This window comes from Oncorhynchus clarkii, chromosome 7 (genome assembly GCF_045791955.1).
Source record: "Oncorhynchus clarkii lewisi isolate Uvic-CL-2024 chromosome 7, UVic_Ocla_1.0, whole genome shotgun sequence".
Lineage (NCBI taxonomy): Eukaryota > Metazoa > Chordata > Actinopteri > Salmoniformes > Salmonidae > Oncorhynchus > Oncorhynchus clarkii.
In genome coordinates, this window is record NC_092153.1 from 22,552,673 (window position 1) to 22,571,166 (window position 18,494).

Genomic DNA, 18,494 nt, shown 5'->3' on the forward strand with positions numbered 1-18,494 from the left:
GTACGGCAGAGTACAGTAGAGTACGGCAGAGTAGAGTACGGCAGAGTACGGTAGAGTAGAGTACGGCAGAGTGCAGTAGAGTACGGCAGAGTACAGTAGAGTACAGTAGAGTACGGTAGAGTAGAGTACGGCAGAGTACGGTAGAGTAGAGTACGGTAGAGTACAGTAGAGTACGGTAGAGTAGAGTACGGCAGAGTACGGTAGAGTACAGTAGAGTACGGTAGAGTACAGTAGAGTACGGTAGAGTACGGTAGAGTAGAGTACGGCAGAGTACAGTAGAGTACGGTAGAGTAGAGTACGGCAGAGTACAGTAGAGTACGGTAGAGTACGGTAGAGTACAGTAGAGCACGGTAGAGTACAGTAGAGTACGGTAGAGTACAGTAGAGTACGGTAGAGTAGAGTACGGTAGAGTAGAGTAGAGTAGAGTTCGGTAGAGTACAGTAGAGTACGGTAGAGTAGAATACGGTAGAGTACAGTAGAGTACGGTAGAGTAGAGTGTAGAGTACAGTAGAGTACGGTAGAGTAGAGTACGATAGAGTACAGCGCAGAGTAATCTTGGATTGGATTGTCCAGATGATGACTCTACTCACGATAACGGTCTCTGTCTGACCATGATGAAGTCGGGCCTCCCTCCCTTGTAGATCAGTCTGGCGTTAGCCTGAACCCAGATCCACACACCATTCTTGGCCAGGAGCCTAAACACAGTCAGACCACTCTCACCTGTCTTTATCACTAAGGAGGGAAACAGACACAAGGAAACTGTCAAAAACAGGGTCGGGTACAGCAAATACAGAGAACTCATTTGTTTTTGTTCATTTCATTCATTCATTGTTTAATCCATTTGTTGCTTCAGTTATTCATTCATTCATCCGTTCAATCATTTGTTAGTTAATTCAAACATTCAAAGAAGAAAGTTGTAATATTGATTTGGAAACGTGACAACGACTCACTTCTGACATGGTTGTCGGCACAGTACATCATGTCAGCAGCGTGAATGAACTGGTATCCAGAGCCTCTCACACACAACTCCAGCTCCGTGTAACCCAGAACCACCTTCCCTCTGACACACAATAACACACAGGGGGAATAACATTAGAAACGCTCGCTGATTATTCCCTTTTTTCTGATCTCTACAGTTTGTGGTTACAATTCATAGTAATGTTCATGAATAAGTCGTTACAAATGCTTATAAATCATCTAGAAATGAATATGAATGTTATAACACACACAAAGGAATAACGTCATCTATAACGTTAGATATACGTTACATGGACAAAAGTGTGTGGTCACCTGCTCGTCAAACATCTCATTCCAAAATCATGGGCATTAATATGGAGTTGGTCCCCCCTTTGCTGCTATAACAGCCTTCACTCTTATGGGAAGCCTTTCCACTAGATCTTGGAACATTGCTGTGTGGACTTGCTTCCAAGTAGCCTAGTGGTCAGAGCGTGGTTAGAGCACTCTAACCACTAGGCAGGTAGCCTTGGGCCAGTAACCGAAAGGTTGCTGGATTGAATCCCAGAGCTGACAAGGTAAAAATATGTTGTTCTGGTCCTGAACAAGGCAGTTAACCCAGTGTTCCCTGGTAGGCCGTCATTGTAAATAAGAATTTGTTCTTAACTGACTTGCCTAGTTAAATAAAGGTTTAAAATACATTTAAAATTCAGCCACAAGAGCATTAGTGAGGTCGGGCAGTGATATTGGCTGATTAGGCAGATTCATCCGTCGGACTGCCAGATGGTGAAGCGTGATCCATCACCACTGCTCCAGAGCTTAGGCTTGGACGGCTGCTCGGCCATGAAAACCCACTTGATGAAGCTCCCGATGAACAGCTATTGTGCTGACGTTGCTTCCAGAGGCAGTTTAGAACTCGGTAGTGAGTGTTGCAAACGAGAACAATTATTATTATTTTTTAATTTTACCCCCTTTTCTCAACAATTTCATGGTATCCAATTGTTTAGTAGTTACTGTCTTGTCTCATCGCTACAACTCCTGTACGGGCTCGGGAGAGACGAAGGTCGAAAGCCATGCGTCCTCCGAAACACAACCCAACCAAGCTGCACTGCTTCTTAACACAGCGCGCATCCAACCCGGAAGCCAGCCGCACCAATGTGTCGGAGAAAACACTGTGCCCCTATCAACCTGGTCAGCGTGCACTGTGCCCGGCCCGCCACAGGAGTCGCTAGTGCGCGATGAGTCAAGGATATCCCTACCGGCCAAACCCTCCCTAACCCGGACGCATTGTGCATCGCCCCATGGACCTCCCGGTCGCGGCCGGCTGCGACAGAGCCTGGGCTCGAACCCAGAGTCTCTAGTGGCACAGCTAGCACTGCGATGCAGTGCCCTAGACCACTGCGCTTCAGCACTAGGCGGTCCCGTTCTGTGAGTTTGTGTGACCTACCACTTTGCGGCTGATCCGTTGTTGCTCCTAGACGTTTCCACTTCACAATAACAGCACTTACAGTTGACTGGGGCAAAAATTTGACAAACTATCTTGTTGAAAGTTACTGAGCTCTTCAGTACGGGCCATTCTACTGCCAATGTTTGTCTATGGGGATTGCATGGCGGTGTGCTCGATTCTATACACTTTTCAGCAACGGGTGTGGCTGAAATAGCTGAATCCACTAATTTGAAGGGATGTGCACATACTGTAGTGTACTTTAATAATAACACTGGATGGGAGTGTTACCTTGTATCAACATTTGTGGGGGTGAAATCCAGCTTGTGTTTGGTCTGGAATATAAGTGTCTTGGTCCTGATCTCCAGAATAGAGGGGGTCTGGATGGGGGTAGCCACCACAAACAGGGCCAGCTGGGGGTGGTCTATGGTACCATCATCTGACATCTTGTTCTGGCCATGGAGGTACTTCAGACGCCCATTGAAGTTCAGGGCCTGGAGTTGAAGACACAGGGAAATTAGGAGGAAAGGTAAGGGACTTCTCTGTGTGATCACATGAGGATAAACAGAGATCCTAAATACAACTACACTGAGGTAAGTTTTATATATATATTGTATTGTTTTTGTTTTGCGTATATTGTCTCATTCTGTGGATGCAAAAGTCGTATTTTAACCACTACTACTAAATTACTAATACAAAGTTAATATGTGGACGTTAGGCCTCTAGTTGTGTGTGGTTGGACTGTTAGTTTACTGTACCAGGAAGCCAGAGGAGTTGTCCAGGAGACAGCGGAAGCGACAGACGAAGCTCCTCTCCAGGAAGGAAGAGTTCTCAGGAGGAATGTGCTGCGGGTCGTAGCTCACTATGTTGCTGGTGATGTCACTGCTGTTGTTAGGCTGCAGGCCTACAGTACACACAGTTACGGTACAGAGTATATTTATATATATTTTATATTTTAGTCATTTATTAGGCACTCTTATCCAGAGCAACTTACAAGAGCAATTAGGTTTAAGTGCCTTGCTCAAGGGCACATTTTTCACGAAGTTGGCTCTGGGATTCAAACCAGTGACCTTTCCGTGACTTGCCCAATGCTCTTTACAGCTAGGCTGCCTGTTTATTATCCTGTATATTCAGCTAACTATAAAAAACAATTTTTCAAGCAATATCAAATCTTTCCACAAAGGTTGGCTTAGTCCTCGTGTCAAAGTCATTCCACGGAGGGACGAGTGTCCCCTGTACTTTACAGCTGAATTAAGGTCACTAATTAGTAAGGAACTCCCTTCACCTGGTTGTCTAGGCCTTAATTGAAAGGAAAACCCCAAAACCCGCAGACACTCGGCCCTCCATGGAATGAGTTCGACACCCCTGGCTTAGGCAGTAGAAAACCAGGGTGTGAGTACTAACATAGCAGACTGGAGTACTAACATAGTGCATTACTCACTCTCTGTTGTCCCTGGCTCTGCATCAAACTGGTTGGGGTTAAGGGCGAAGTGGAGCTGACGTCTGAACAAGGCCCTGTCGTCCGTGTGGATCAACTCAAACACACTCTGGTGAACCACATCTGACTGTGGGAGACAGGACAAAGAGGGAGACAAGAGTGTAAAAGACAATATACAGTACAGACTAGAGAGGAATATATGAAGTGCATGAGATTCAGTCATTTCCAAATGTCTCCTGGGAATACGAACTAACAGGTGCTGCCCTCTAGTGGTTTGGCAGCCCTAATACGCCACTGTCTGCTCCATTCAATGTTTTGTGGGAAGGGGGAAGGAGTGGGATGGGTTGTGCATCTCTCATTAAAGAGCAAAGCTCACTAGGGTGCAGAGGCACAAACAACCTCCATATTCCAAGAGGACTCTCTGTGAGTGTGTGTGCATACTTGTGTGTTGTTGTTTGGAGCATGAGTCATCAACATATTCATTAGAATACACCTGCATTGCACTTTGATATATCAGCTGACGTAAGAAGGGCTTTATAAATACATTTGATTTTGATTTGATTTGATTAGAGCCTCTCTCCTGCAGTGTGACGTCTGTCTTTAGGCAAGTGACTCGGCCATGCACCATGTGTATGTGTATGTGTGTGTGTGTGTGTGTGTGTGTGTGTGTGTGCACTGTAAGCAGGGGTGAATGTAGATTTCATTTCTTCCCCGTACGGGACGTCCTATGTGCACACGCTTATGGGCCTAATCATAGAATTTTGCCGGGACGCCGTACTGGACCGCTTTACGTTCACCCCTGGCTGTAAGTGTGTGTGTACTGTAAGTATGTGTGTGTACTGTAGGTGTGTGTACTGTAAGTATGTGTGTGTACTGTAAGTGTGTGTATGGGCCAATGACCCGGGCTCATGCATCGTGTTGCAGAGGGCAAGCAGTGCTTCTGGGCCCAATGTGTTCCGAGCACACATGACATTGTGTGTTTTCCCATTCCCTTCCATCCATTAACCGCTCCGCCGTGAAAAGAATGCTGGGAGCGTAGGTCTGACGGAGACAGAGAGCTGTGTGAGACGAGCGTGTGTGATTTGATGCTCGCTCTCTTCTCCCCTAGGCTTCCTAAAACTCGTACTTGACCTCAGTCAAGGTCTCTCTCTGGGAATGATGTGTGTGCGTGTGCGCACGAAACGAGAGTTTGGAGTTTGTTGGCCGATGAACTTCTGACTTATAAATACATCCATTTAAATGTGGTCTGTATACATGTCTGTGATGAGAAGGGGAGCCAAGGGCCTATCAATCGCAACTCCATGCACTTATGCTTCCTATTATAGCCTTGATACTTCAGTTATGACTGATACGCTTTGGGGATGATAGGCTTTTTGACAGATTACTGTTAAAGTTGAGGAGTCACATTAGAATGTCCAACAAGCTCAGCTGGCCAGCAAATTATTAAACTGTGACAATATTGACATTTGTCTTTAGTGTACATATGATGGCGTAATTAGCTAGCTAGGTGATGTGGGCTGCCATGAGGTGACATGTATGATACCATTAGCTAGCTAGGTGATGTGGGCTGCCATGAGGTGACATGTATGGTACCATTAGCTAGCTAGGTGATGTGGGCTACCATGAGGTGACATGTATGGTACCATTAGCTAGCTAGGTGATGTGGGCTGCCATGAGGTGACATGTATGGTACCATTAGCTAGCTAGGTGATGTGGGCTGCCATGAGGTGACATGTATGGTACCATTAGCTAGCTATGTGATGTGGGCTGCCATGAGGTGACATGTATGATACCATTAGCTAGCTAGGTAATACGGGTTGCTATGAAGTGACATGTATGATACCATTAGCTAGCTAGGTAATATGGCTGCTATGAAGTGACTTGAAAGGTACCTACATACTGTAGGGTCTTCATAACACCTGAATAACCGATACATAATACATTTATAAGCAGTATATGCATAATGTGGGTGCACTGTATGTCAGTCAGTGTTGGTCAAAAGGCCCTATTTTACCTGGTGGAACCCTAGGTAGTCCTGAACAGTAGGAGAGGAGTAGAACACGTATCCCTCCGCCGTGACCACCAGCACAAAGCCGTTCAGGGCCTAGAGACACAGAGAGGCACAGTCAGACAAAAATAAACACGATGACCTTACTATTTATGAACTTAATAGTATTATATTATTATGAAGTTAACATATGTTCATACTTCATACGTCAAACAAGACACACTCAGCTATTCGACGTGAAGATGGGCAAATAAACTTAACCTGAAAGAAATAAAAATGAATCCCATGACGTAGTGAATGATAAGGGGCAATAAAGGAGTCAAATTAAATTAGAGGAGGAATTCTGGTCGGCTGTTGAAGGAGGGAGAAGTAGCCATGGTGTGTGTCTGTGTGTGTGTGTGCATGTGTGTGTGTTTGTTCAGGTTTGGGTAAACATCCCATGTAATTAGCCATTCCTTTGTTCAGGTGTTAAATGTGACAATACAACGGAGCGGGGGGAATATAGCTACTTGTCACGCACAGGATCCTGAACCTTGTAAACAATAGACCACCAGAGTGTGTGTGAGTGTGAATGTGTGTGAGAGAAAGAGAGAGAGAGAGAGAGAGAGAGAGAGAGAGAGAGAGAGACAGACAGACAGACAGACAGACAGACAGACAGACAGACAGACAGACAGACAGACAGACAGACAGGCAGACAGAGTGAGTGAGTGACAGGGTATGCGAAAGGTCCTGCATTTTGGTATCACAATAAAGGGCCTGTACGGATTTACTGGAAGCTGCTGCGAATTTTCAGCATATAAAACACAGACAACAGGTTTAGCAAATGTACAGGTTTAGGAATACAGTATTTGTGTGTGTGTGCAGTGGTGGAAAAAGTACCCAATTGCCAAAGTTAATATTTATCTACTTTTAAAATGTATTTTTTTTTTTACAAACAAACAAAGCATTTGTGTTTCAGTGAGTCCACCAGATCAGAGGCAGTAGGGATGTCCAGAATGTTCTCTTGATAAGTGCATGAATTGGACCATTTTCCTGTCCTGCTAAACATTCAAAATGTACGGAGTAAAAAGTACAATATTTTCTTTAGGAATGTAGTGAAGTAAAAGTAAAAGTTGTCTAAAATATAAATAGTAAAGTAGAGTACAGATACCCCCCAAAACAACTCAAGTAGTGCTTTAAAGTATTTTTCCTTATGTACTTTACACCACTGTGTATGTGTTTGAGGGTAATAGTGAGTGATTCTAACCCACCTACTCTAATTATTTCCTGAGAAAGACTACAGGACAACAAGACGATGACGCGGTTTATAACATCTTCATGACCTATGCTCCCAGATAGCACTGAACAAGTTTTCTGCATGGTGAATCAACTAGCCCCATTCATCTTTACCTGGCACATAGGCCTACACAAAAATAAAAAATAAAACAACACACAATTGTGTCTCAGAAGAACAGCGTTTGTTCTCTGTGTGGATTTACTGCAGTCACCAGGACAGCGACTGAGGAAGAAAGTTAAGACTAAACTACAAACTGCCCAGCACTACCAAACTATCAAGGCGGATAATCAGTCATAAATCAGTCTAGCACCACCCTCCATTAGACCAGTCCCTACTGGAGAGAATAGTGCTGTGTGTGGTCCGTGGTGAGACCCCCCTGGAGATGGCGATGGTTATCTTTAGCAATAAAACAAACGCTAATGAGGACTAGCGTAACCCTCACCGAGAAATGGGACAGCACGCTAACACTCCTAGCATTAGCCCCAGTGAGAAGAGGGAGGGCATTGCCCATGGGTAATGAAATGAGAGAGTCAAACTCAGGATTTAGTCAGGAGGGAGGGAATGTGGGTGTTTACTCCAAGAAAATGACTCTATATGTGTGCTTAGGCAAGTGGTTGAATCCACCTCTTTTTGTTCTCCCTTGTTGGTATTGAACATACATGTATGAGAGGCTATACGGAGGTTGTTGAAATATCCAAGGGTTTATAATCAAGCATATTTGTTTGAGACTGTATACAGGGGTTCTATATCTATGGTATACAGTATGCATGATATATAGGCTGATGACGTGAGACAGTAATCCCTAACCTAACTCTCGGGGAGGATGGAGGAGTTTCGGTCATGTCAAGACATAAAACAAATAGCTTCTCGTATAACTGGAGGGGAAGGAGTGAGGCTGGTTTCTTTACATGTAGATGGGTATGAGAGGCGTCATATAGTGTGTGTGAGCTGGGGGACAGGTTTGTGCTTGCCCTTCACGCCAGCTAAGCTTCCTCGGGTAAACCCCAGAGGGGGAGAGAGAGAGAGAGAGGCCTCGGGCTGGGGGGACAGACAGACAGACAGACAGGCAGACAGACAGGCAGACAGACAGGCAGACAGACAGGCAGACAAGCAGACAGACAGACAGACAGACATACAGACAGACAGACAGACAGACAGACAGGCAGGCAGACAGACAGACAGACAGGCAGACACGCAGATAGACAGGCAGGCAGACACTGTATACCTGGTGCAGGAGGTTTCCCTCGGAGAACGTGACCCCATCCACAGAGGTTGTGGCGGTTGTGCTCTTCGCTAGAGTGATCGGTCCATTCCCTCCGAACCCCACTGCTCTCTCCACCCCCCACCCTGGACTGCCTTTCTTCGTGGTCGCTGCGAAACAGAACAGAGGGAGAGAAACATAACTTCACACCGGCACGCAAACCTGAAAGCAATACGCGCTGGACAGTGGAAGAAAGCAGCATAGAACTCACTTCTCAAAGATGTTGTTGACAGGCTCTCTGCTAACGTCTGTAACTCTGAAACAGTTATCTTCTTCCTCCAAGCCAACAGACTAAAACTACAGCCCCTAAGATGGTTCTCCTTCCCTCTCTCCAACCCCTGCTGTTGTTGTTGTGTGTGGCTGTGTGTGTGTGTGTTTGTATGTATGTGTGTGTCTCGGCTTGTTTACTATCCTCGTAGGTACCGGAAATCCCCAAAAGTCACCACAAGGATAGTGAAGGATAGTAAAGGACAGACCCCCACAAAGGCTATTTTAAGCTGAGTTTAAAGGGTTTGGTTTAGGGTTAGAATTAGGTTAAGGTTTGGGTTTAGGGTTAGGAAAAATAGGATTTTGAATGTAAATACATTTTGGATCCCCACAAGGATAGTAAAACACATGGTGTGTGTGTGCACGTGCATGTGCTTTCTTGCATGTGTCTGTGTGTCAGCCAGGATTGGCTTTGGGCTCATTTGGGACTTAACTTTGACTCCAGCTTTAACAGATGAGATTATAAAACCTCCCTCCCCATTTGTCTAACTCCGTTTTCTCCTTCCCTTGTTCATTTGTTCTCATCCCCAGGAGAAGCCCTGACAGCGAGCGAGGCTCATAGGGGACTAAGTGCGGGCGTGTACGTCAGATGTTTCAACTGGAGACTTGAGACATACTCCAGATGTCCACAGCCAGGCCTCGAATCTATGTTTGTGTCCCCTAAAAGTAGAGCTGCAGACACCAAGTATGTTTGCGAAAAAAACAAAGCCAATTGTTTTCAGAAATGTCGGATGAGCTGCGACTATTTCTGTCCATTAGTCTAATATCTCAAAGGTGGTCTTCTTAAAATAAGTCAGAATCGAAAGAGAGAGAGATAGGGAAGGGAAGAGAAAAGGGGAGATAATGAGGGATATGAGAGAGAGAGAGAGAGAGAGAGAGATAGGCAGATGAAGACAGAGTGAGAGAGGAGACAAACAAATGGAGGAGACAGACAGTGACAAATAGTCGTACATACTGGAGTCGGACACACTGGTGACTGACTCCACCAGACTCCAGACTGCAGTCCAGACTGAACCCTAGGGCTCTGGTCTTTCCCGTCTCTCCGCTTTCCCGTCTGTAGATCCAGATCAGAACAAGAGCCTCCTTGTTCCCACTCTCAGCCTCCCCTCGACCCTCATACCCGGCTGGACACAACACACCCACTGTGCTCAGCCACTTCTGATGAGCGCTGAAAGAGCCAGGGGCTTTCTCTGCCTTCACCACAGATCTTAAATCAATAAAGCATGTTGTTCAGCCTGAATTACAGCTTGGACTGGGTCTGGCTGGGCTGGCTGGGCCTGACTGGGCCTGGCTGGGCCTGGCTGGGCTGGTTGGGCCTGACTGGGCCTGGCTGGGCTGGTTGGGCCTGACTGGGCCTGGTTGGGCCTGTCAGAAGGCTTGATGGGGGCTGCTACACCAACACTAATTATTTCAATCACAGAGATAAGTGACTCTCATAGTACTTTGCTATAAGTCTAGAAGTTTCCCAGTTGGAATGTGAGTAAGTGGCTGCCCAGAGCTAGCTAGAGAGACCGGCTGCTGTACACTGGCTAGCCCAGAGCTAGCTAGAGAGACCGGCTGCTGTACACTGGCTAGCCCAGAACTAGCTAGAGAGACCGGCTGCTGTACACTGGCTAGCCCAGAGCTAGCTAGAGAGACCGGCTGCTGTACATTGGCTAGCCCAGAGCTAGCTAGAGAGATGGCCTGCTGTACATTGGCTAGCCCAGAGCTAGCTAGAAGGATGGCCTGCTGTACATTGGCTAGCCCAGAGCTAGCTAGAGAGATGGCCTGCTGTACATTGGCTAGCCCAGAGCTAGCTAGAAAGATGGCCTGCTGTACATTGGCTAGCCCAGAGGTAGCTAGAGAGATGGCCTGCTGTACATTGGCTAGCCCAGAGGTAACTAGAGAGATGGCCTGCTGTACATTGGCTAGCCCAGAGTTAGCTAGAGAGATGGCCTGCTGTAGGCTACATTAGGCTAGCCTGACAACTCACACTGCTCTGTCGTTTGCGACATACTTTACTCGTCTGTGGTGACAAGGGGAATGAGGGGTGTTGTACACAAGACAAAGTCAACAGTGATTGGATCGTCAAACCAATCAGAGTATCAAAGCCAATGCTTTACCCACGTGTGTTCTGGCTCTGGCCCAACCCATACGTTTCTGGACCAATCGCACGGCCCCGAATGTGTTCGCATTCTGTGAAGGGTCACGGAGGCACTCAGATCCAGACTCATTGCAGAGAAGAAACGAATGTCTGCAGGTGTGAAAGGAGTCTGGGTAGCCAGGCAAACATTAGGCTACAGCACAGAGCTAACCCTGGCTCTGAGGTACGGCCTAAGAGCATGTGGCTGACTGCTATAGTCTACATTAGAGTTAGCTAGAGCGTGTGGTTGCTGTACAGACTAGCCTGGAGCAAGCTCTGCCCCTGAGGTACGGTCGGCTGCAGGCTGGGTGGGGCGCCCAGTCATTTCCTGTGTGTGTTGTGAGCTACAGGCTGCAGCTAATGCTATTTCTGGATCCACAGCCATTATCAAGCTCTCTGTATCATAAGAAGAAAATTATAGAAAAAAAGAGAGGGGAGAGAGAGAGATACAGAGAGATACAGAGAGAGAGAGAGAGAGAGAGAGAGGAGAGAGAGAGAGAGAGAGAGGGAGAGAGAGAGAGAGAGAGAGAGAGCGAGAGAGAGAGAGAGAGAGAGAGAGAGAGAGAGAGAGAGAGAGAGAGAGAGAGAGAGAGAAAACAACAGTGTTTCTTTCCAGCAACAAAACACCAAGATACCTTTCCCACAGGACACAGATGTTGGGAGATAATTTTAGGGGAAATGCAAAGTCAAAGGCAAACCACTTAAAAGGATGATGGCCTATCGATATGGCCCAGTAAATTGCAGAGTACTTAACTATGTAGCATACATCAGGGTTAGGAAGGAGAGAAAGAGAGCGAGAGAAAAAGGTAGAGAGAGAGAGACACAGGGGTGGGAGAAAGAGAGAGAGCGAGAGAGAGAGAGAGAGCGAGAGAGAGAGAGAGAGAGAGAGAGAGAGACAGGGGTGGGAGAAAGAGAGAGAGCACCGTTTCATGGTTTGGCAGACATGTACGGTATGCGGCTATGCGGTATGGTTACTTTCCCATGTTTGTTCTTTAATGACTAAGGGAGGAAGAGAAGACAGTGTTTCTATTTGGGCTGACAATGAGGGCTCATGACTGGGTCATGACCGTGGCCCTATAGCTCAGCTGGTAGAGCGTGGTGCCTGCAGTTCCAGAATAGTGGGTTCAATTCCTGGGAGTACTGTACGTAAAATGTATGCATGCATGACTAAATCTCTTTGGATAAAAAGGTCTGCTAAATGGCATATCCATTAAATTATATGTGGACCAGGGACTGCTATTTAATTCAGCGAACCAACTCGAGAGAATATGGTTCAGCGTCGGAGTGCTGATATAGGATAAATGTTTCCTCTTAGATCATTAATGAACACGATTTTATGGACAGGGAGGATCGAATTCTATAAAAGCACTCTTACTCTGAGGTGCTTTATGAATATGGGCCCAGGACTCTAGTATAGCAGTTGCCTGCCCCACGTAAAGGGAGCCAGCCCTGGCAGGACTAGATGGGTTGTGGTGCTGTTATCCTGCTGCTGTTACTGACCAAACCAAAGCCTTGGAACAGTTCGCAGGGCTTAACCAATCAACGAGCTTCGACTTCCCTATCAGAACATCTGTGGCCTGGTCTCTCGGTCTTTGGGGTTAACCTCGACACTGACGTGAAGCTCTGACTACACAGCAAAGGAATGACTGGAGGGCTGGCTCAGCCCGGTCCACACGCACGCACACGCACGCACGCCCGCCCACACATACACATACACAGGCCTCCGCAGAGGGGAGGCCAAACGAGGAAAACAGACCAGGCCGCAAAATTGCCACTTGGCCGGTCAGATAGCAGCAACGGCAATACCACATTCCTCTATTCTCTCCTGACTGACTGGCTGACTGTAGCCCTGAGAGCTGGAAATGGACGGGAGTCACCGAGTCTAAAAAGGAGAATGGTCTGTAGTGGTTTGGTCAGTGTAGGACCGTAAAGCGGAACTCTGCCCGGCCCGCGGAACTCAATCCATCAGGACTGAATTACCATCCTACTGCTGCCAGTGTATATTATGGTGAATAGCCTATGATTAGAGGCTTTGGAGTCATCTAGCTCCAGTTCGTCTTTCCTAATGATCGCCTGTCACTAACCATCGTACGCCTTCTATGTATTTTGATATGGCACTACGCTCGTCATAATTTATCTTCATTTACTTCAAAACCAAATATTCTTTTGAATGTTTCCAATACTAGGGAAACGCCAACATATCCCTTCAAAACCACAAAGTTGGCACTCTCACGTTCAAGCCATCGCTACTCAACCTAGTGGAGAAGAGAGAGTAGAGAGTGTAAGACAGATACGCACGCACGCACACACACCGACACACACCGACCCCCACAGCCACCTCAACACCTCAGGGCAGGCAGCTGGTCCGCCGACCACAGCTGTCCACGCTGGGCGGAGGGCGGAAGTCTAGTCTCATCATTATTTTAGTAATAGAAGGTCAACCCACCAGTCAGTCTCCTGTAGGACCAAACAGAACCATAAAAGGTTTTTAATTTCAAGGTCAATCCAATCTACCCACCCACCGCTATAACCTGATATTAGAGAGAGAGAGCCAGGGAGCCAGGGATGGTCTGGGCACCTAATGGATGAGCATGGTATATATATCCTGACAGTAATGGGATATGTAGTCTACCCCCATCAACAAGTAGCCTACCCCGTCAACAAGGCGCCCAGAATAATCACATTACAGTGAGACAACACTCCGAGGACAAAGAGAGAGAGTTCGTATGGCACCCTATTCCCTATAAAGAGCACTACTTTTGACCAGGGCTCATGGAGCTCTGGTCAAAAGTAGTACATTATATATATAAGGAATTGGGTGCTATTTAGGACAGAGACAAACTCTCTTTCTTTGTTGTCTGACTGTTGTCCATCTGGCGGTGGAAGGACAATTCTGGATGGATGCCTTGATGACGTGCTTAGGCGACAGCAGTTTGTATGTGTGTATGTGTTTGTGTGGGCGTGCACGTGCACGTGAATGACCAGGTTCGTGCCACCTGCCAAAAGGTTAAACGGTAAAAGGCTGTGTGTGTGTGAATTGTATAATAAGCTTGCAGATGTTCAACCGACAGAAGTGTCTTTGAAAGCACGCACGTCTTATCACTACAAGAGCAGGGCCTCTCTCGGACTGCTACAACGACAGATACAATAACGACACCCAAGATAAACGGCTTCCTGTCACACCGAAGAGGAAACGTTCAAACAGTCTACATGCACACACATACAGTTGAAGTCGGGAGTTTACATACACCTTAGCCAAATATATGTATTTGTTCCTGACATTTAATCCTAGTAAACATTCCCTGTCTTAGGTCAGATAGGGTCACCACTTTATTTTAATGAATTTGAAACGTCAGAATAATAGTAGAGATAATTATTTATTTCTTTCACATTCCCAGTGGGTCAGAAGTTTACTTACAATTAGTATTTGGTAGCATTGCCTTTAAATTGTTTAACTTGGGTCAAACATTTCAGGTAGCCTTCCACAATAAGTTTGGTGAATTCTGGCCCATTCCTCCTGACAGAGCTGGTGTAACTGAGTCACATTTTTGTAGGCCTCCTTGTTCGCACACACTTTTTCAGTTCTGCCCACACATTTTCTATCGGACTGAGGTCAGGGCTTTGTGATGGCCACTTAAATACTTGTATTTATTTTACCTTTATTTAAGTAGGGAATTTCTCCAAAAAGTATGATCTTTGTCCCCATGTGCAAACCGTAGTCTGTTTTTTTTATGGCGGTTTTGGAGCAGTGGCTTCTTCCTTGCTGAGCGGTCTTTCAGGTTATATCGATACAGGACTCGTTTTACTGTGGATATAGATACTTTGTACCTGTTTCCTCCAGCATCTTTACAAGGTATTTTGCTGTTGTTCTGGGATTGCACTTTTCGCACCAAAGTATGTTCAACTCTAGGAGACAGAACACGTCTCCTTCCTGAGCGGTATGACGGCTGCGTGGTCCCATGGTGTTTATACTTGCGTACTATTGTTTGTACAGATGAACGTGGTACCTTCAGGCGTTAGGAAATTGCTCCCAAGGATGAACAAGACTTGTGGAGGTCTACAACTTTTTTTCTGAGGTCTTGGCTGATTTATTTTGATTTTCCCATGATGTCAAGCAACGAGGCACTGAGTTTGAAGGTAGGCCTTGAAATACATCCACAGGTACACTTCCAATTGACTCAAATTATGTCAATTAGCCCATCAGAAGCTTCTAAAGACATGACATAAGTTTCTGGAATTTTCCAAGCTGTTTAAAGGCACAGTCAACTTAGTGTATGTAAACCTCTGACCCACTGGACTTGTGATATAGTGAATTCTAAGTGAAATAATCTGTCTGTAAACAATTGTTTGAAAAATGACTTGTGTCATGCACAAAGTTGATGTCCTAACCGACTTGCCAAAACCGCAGTTTGTTAACAAGAAATTTGTGGGGTGGTTGAAAAATGAGTTTTAATGACTCCAACATAAGTGTATGTAAACGTCCGACTTCAACTGTATATATACATCCCCATACAAGTCACCTATAGTGCAGTTCAGCTGTGTTGTTCTGTACCTCACTACCTCCCTCCATTCCTCACCTTTCTCTCTCTCTCTACCTCATCCCTCTTTCACCCCCTCTCTACCTTCCACTTTACCATGCCTCTACCTCCTTCTTTCACTTCCTTCCCTCTTTTACCTCCTTCCTTCCTTCCCTCCCTCCCTCCTTCACTCCCTCCACCTCTGGTGTATAGTATAGGATCACACACCGACTGCCGTGTGACTAGCTCATCCCCCTTTGAATGGCTGATGTTTCCCAGCCATGGATTCATACTCTTTACACTAGAGGAGAGAGCGAGAGAGGAGAGAGCGAGGGAGGAAAGAGCGAGCGAGGGGAGGCGAACGAGAGGGAGAGGAGAGAAAGCAGGAGGAGAGAGAGGGAAGAGAGAGGGGTAATAGAGGGAGAAGAGAGACTGGAAGGAGATAAACAGAGAAAAGAGAGACGGGGGTAAAAGAGGGAGAGAGGGTGGGAGAGAGAAAGAGAGAGAGAGGAGATCAAGATCAAGATAGAGCAAGCGAGAGAGGGGCAAAGAGAGAGGGAGAGAGAGAGGAGTTACAGTTTAAGACAGAGAGAGGGGCATACATTGAAATTGAGACAGAGAGAGAGAGAGAGAGAGCGAGAGAGAGAGAGAGAGCGAGAGAGAGAGAGAGCGCGAGAGAGAGCGAGAGAGAGAGAGAGAGAGAGAGAAGTCCAGCCTCCTCTATCTGTTCTTGCTCTTGTATGTCCGTCTAGTTAATGACCATCGCGTGCAGAGCGAGACTGCATCCATGACAGCACCTGAACCCTATTAGCTAACAAACTGGACCACTTCCCAGTATTGTCTATGCTCTCTTTTTTTGTGTGTAAATGGTGTTTGGCACTAATGACTCCCACCCTCTTGCTGCCCTAAACATAAAGAACTTCATACATTTCATAGGTAAACAAATGTGTGATAGTGCCCCGAGCACTCACTGTGGGTGGACTACAATACCAAGACCAGTCAGGGGTAACGAGAGGCCCACACAAAGGGCCCGCATCCTGTTATTGACTCTTTCACTTAAAACTGGGAGAAAATCGACAATACAACAACGTAATTGTTTTGTATGTCATTTTCGTAGCAGTTTAAGTGAAGTCCTGTACACAACATGAGGCAGAGGATTGTGTATGTGTGTATTTGTATGTGTGTATTTGTGTGTGCGTATTTGTGTGTGTGTATTTGTGTGTGCGCGGTGTGAGGTTTTGCCCGACGGTACCCTTAAAGCCCAGGGAGAGAGAGGAGAGCCTCTCTGTGTGGGATGTATAAACATGTACTTCTAAATAACCACTTGCTCGTTTCTCAACTCTGGAGTTTTTTTCTGAGCCGTGCCAAATAGTTGTAATTTCTCTCATGGCTCGCTCGGCCCCTATGTTGAACATGATTTACAGCAAAACACTAAAGACAGATTTTATGCACTCTTCAAATTCACAAATTCACATCATGGGCCACTTTTTCTTCCCACCTTTGTCTCTGTTTGAGAGGCGGAGCTATGTTAGAGACTGTTGTTAACGCGTGAAATAAAATGTAGGCTACGGCCAATTGATTTCCTATGTGTCTAAGCTAGGCACACATTGGTTTGTAAACTCTTCGGTTCCCGATCAACTTTCCTTCAGGTGATAAAGCAGTAATTGCAAAAGTCATTTTCAACAGTTCACGCGGGCAAAAAAAACTCAAGAACAGTGCCAACGCGTTACTGAGTTAGAAAGAATGTTAGAATGATATACAGTAAGACTAGTACTGTATACTAGTAAGTGTAGTACTCTGTACTACAGGACGCTTTAGTAGGCTAGGCTTTGTGTTATGGGCATGTTGGGGCATGCTCAGTGGACCTCCTCTGTAATACTCGGCGCCTCCCGCACTTTGAACCTCTCTCTGCTTCTCTCTGCCTCCACGTCCTGACTCTCTACCCTCTGTGGCCAACCCGGAGCTGTTTCCCATTTGCGCAGTACTTTGGATTTAGGGAGAAAGAAGGAAACAATGAGCGAAAAAAAAACACGAGGAGAACAAAGAGGAAGAGAAGAGGGGGAAGAAGGGAAGAAAGAAAGAGGGGAATGTCTGTGGGGAAGTAGTAGCGCCATGGGAACTCAACTGGACTGGTTCAGATTCTGATGCTGGAAAACCAGCCGACTTTGTTTCATACATCCCACACTGCACTGTAGCACTACCTATGACTTTAATTAGAACCAGCTGGGCAGGGGAAAGCAGCTAGCAAACCCAGTCAGTCCCGTAATAAAACAAGAGACCCATTCCTACCCCCCCCATCTCTCTCTACATCTCCCCCTTCTTGCCTTTAAAGTAAAGAGGTAAATATATGGGGCCTCCTCAGCCACTAGGGGTTCCCCTAGGCTCTATGCTAGTCCTCTAGAGATTCTTCTACAACTTCTCCTGGCATCAGACGTTATACATACAGTAGAGGAAAATAAACCATTTAAGCCCCCTGCACCCCTACAGTCCCCCACCCTCTCCTCTCTCTCTCTCTCTCTCCCCCCATATCCACAAACCCTCTGACCCTCCCCATACTTCTCCCGTCTCTCCCTAACTTCTCCCCCACACCCATTCCCTGTTGCAGATTTTGAAACCTAAGAGCTGAATTGAACCATTGTTTTCCTTGCCTGCCTCGTCGTCTGGCCAGCCAGCACAACCTCATCCAGCCTCTCTCATTCCCTCTCTTATCTCTCTCTTTCTTGTTTGTTTAAGGGCAGGTCATAACTTGCAGAGCTCTGGAGGAGCACAGTGCTCTATCTATCTGTAGTTGGACACTCTCTCTTCAGCAGTGGCACAGACGGACCCCCTCGGTTCCCTTGTACAGAATAATACAGTACACAGGCCCAGTTCACACAACTCGTTTGAAGAGTAACTTGGATTTTTTTTAAATCAACTGCCATTACCATACTTGTTCTCCCTAAACATGCCTTAACATATTGTACCTACAGAAAAATATTCTGACAAGGTATCTATGCGTTTGTTTATGTCTTGATAAAGGTAACACAGTTGCACCCAGGCAAGTGCAAAAGCTACTTAGCTTCCTCTGACTCCATGCAGTCAACTAGCTGTTCTAAAACCTGATGAGCTATTCGCAGAATAAAACGGACACTCTAGACGCCACACGCAAGTTACCCTTTTTTGGGCTTTCCATTACACCATTTGGTGAAACTATGTGCAGGCCAGCTA

The 18,494-nt window shown here is 46.2% G+C and overlaps 1 protein-coding gene across 1 annotated transcript in view; it reads right to left on the reverse strand.

The window, feature by feature from the left end:
* LOC139413077 (aryl hydrocarbon receptor-like) overlaps window positions 1-18,494 on the reverse strand; it is a 98,576-nt gene that overhangs the window by 9,766 nt on the left and 70,316 nt on the right. Inside the window, exons 3-9 of the mRNA XM_071160112.1 lie at window positions 8,346-8,491; window positions 5,851-5,940; window positions 3,840-3,963; window positions 3,157-3,302; window positions 2,690-2,892; window positions 951-1,060; window positions 591-732 (exon numbers count right to left, since the gene is read on the reverse strand). Coding sequence (XP_071016213.1) covers window positions 591-732; window positions 951-1,060; window positions 2,690-2,892; window positions 3,157-3,302; window positions 3,840-3,963; window positions 5,851-5,940; window positions 8,346-8,491 — 961 coding nt within the window. The remainder of the gene's footprint in view (window positions 1-590; window positions 733-950; window positions 1,061-2,689; window positions 2,893-3,156; window positions 3,303-3,839; window positions 3,964-5,850; window positions 5,941-8,345; window positions 8,492-18,494) is intronic.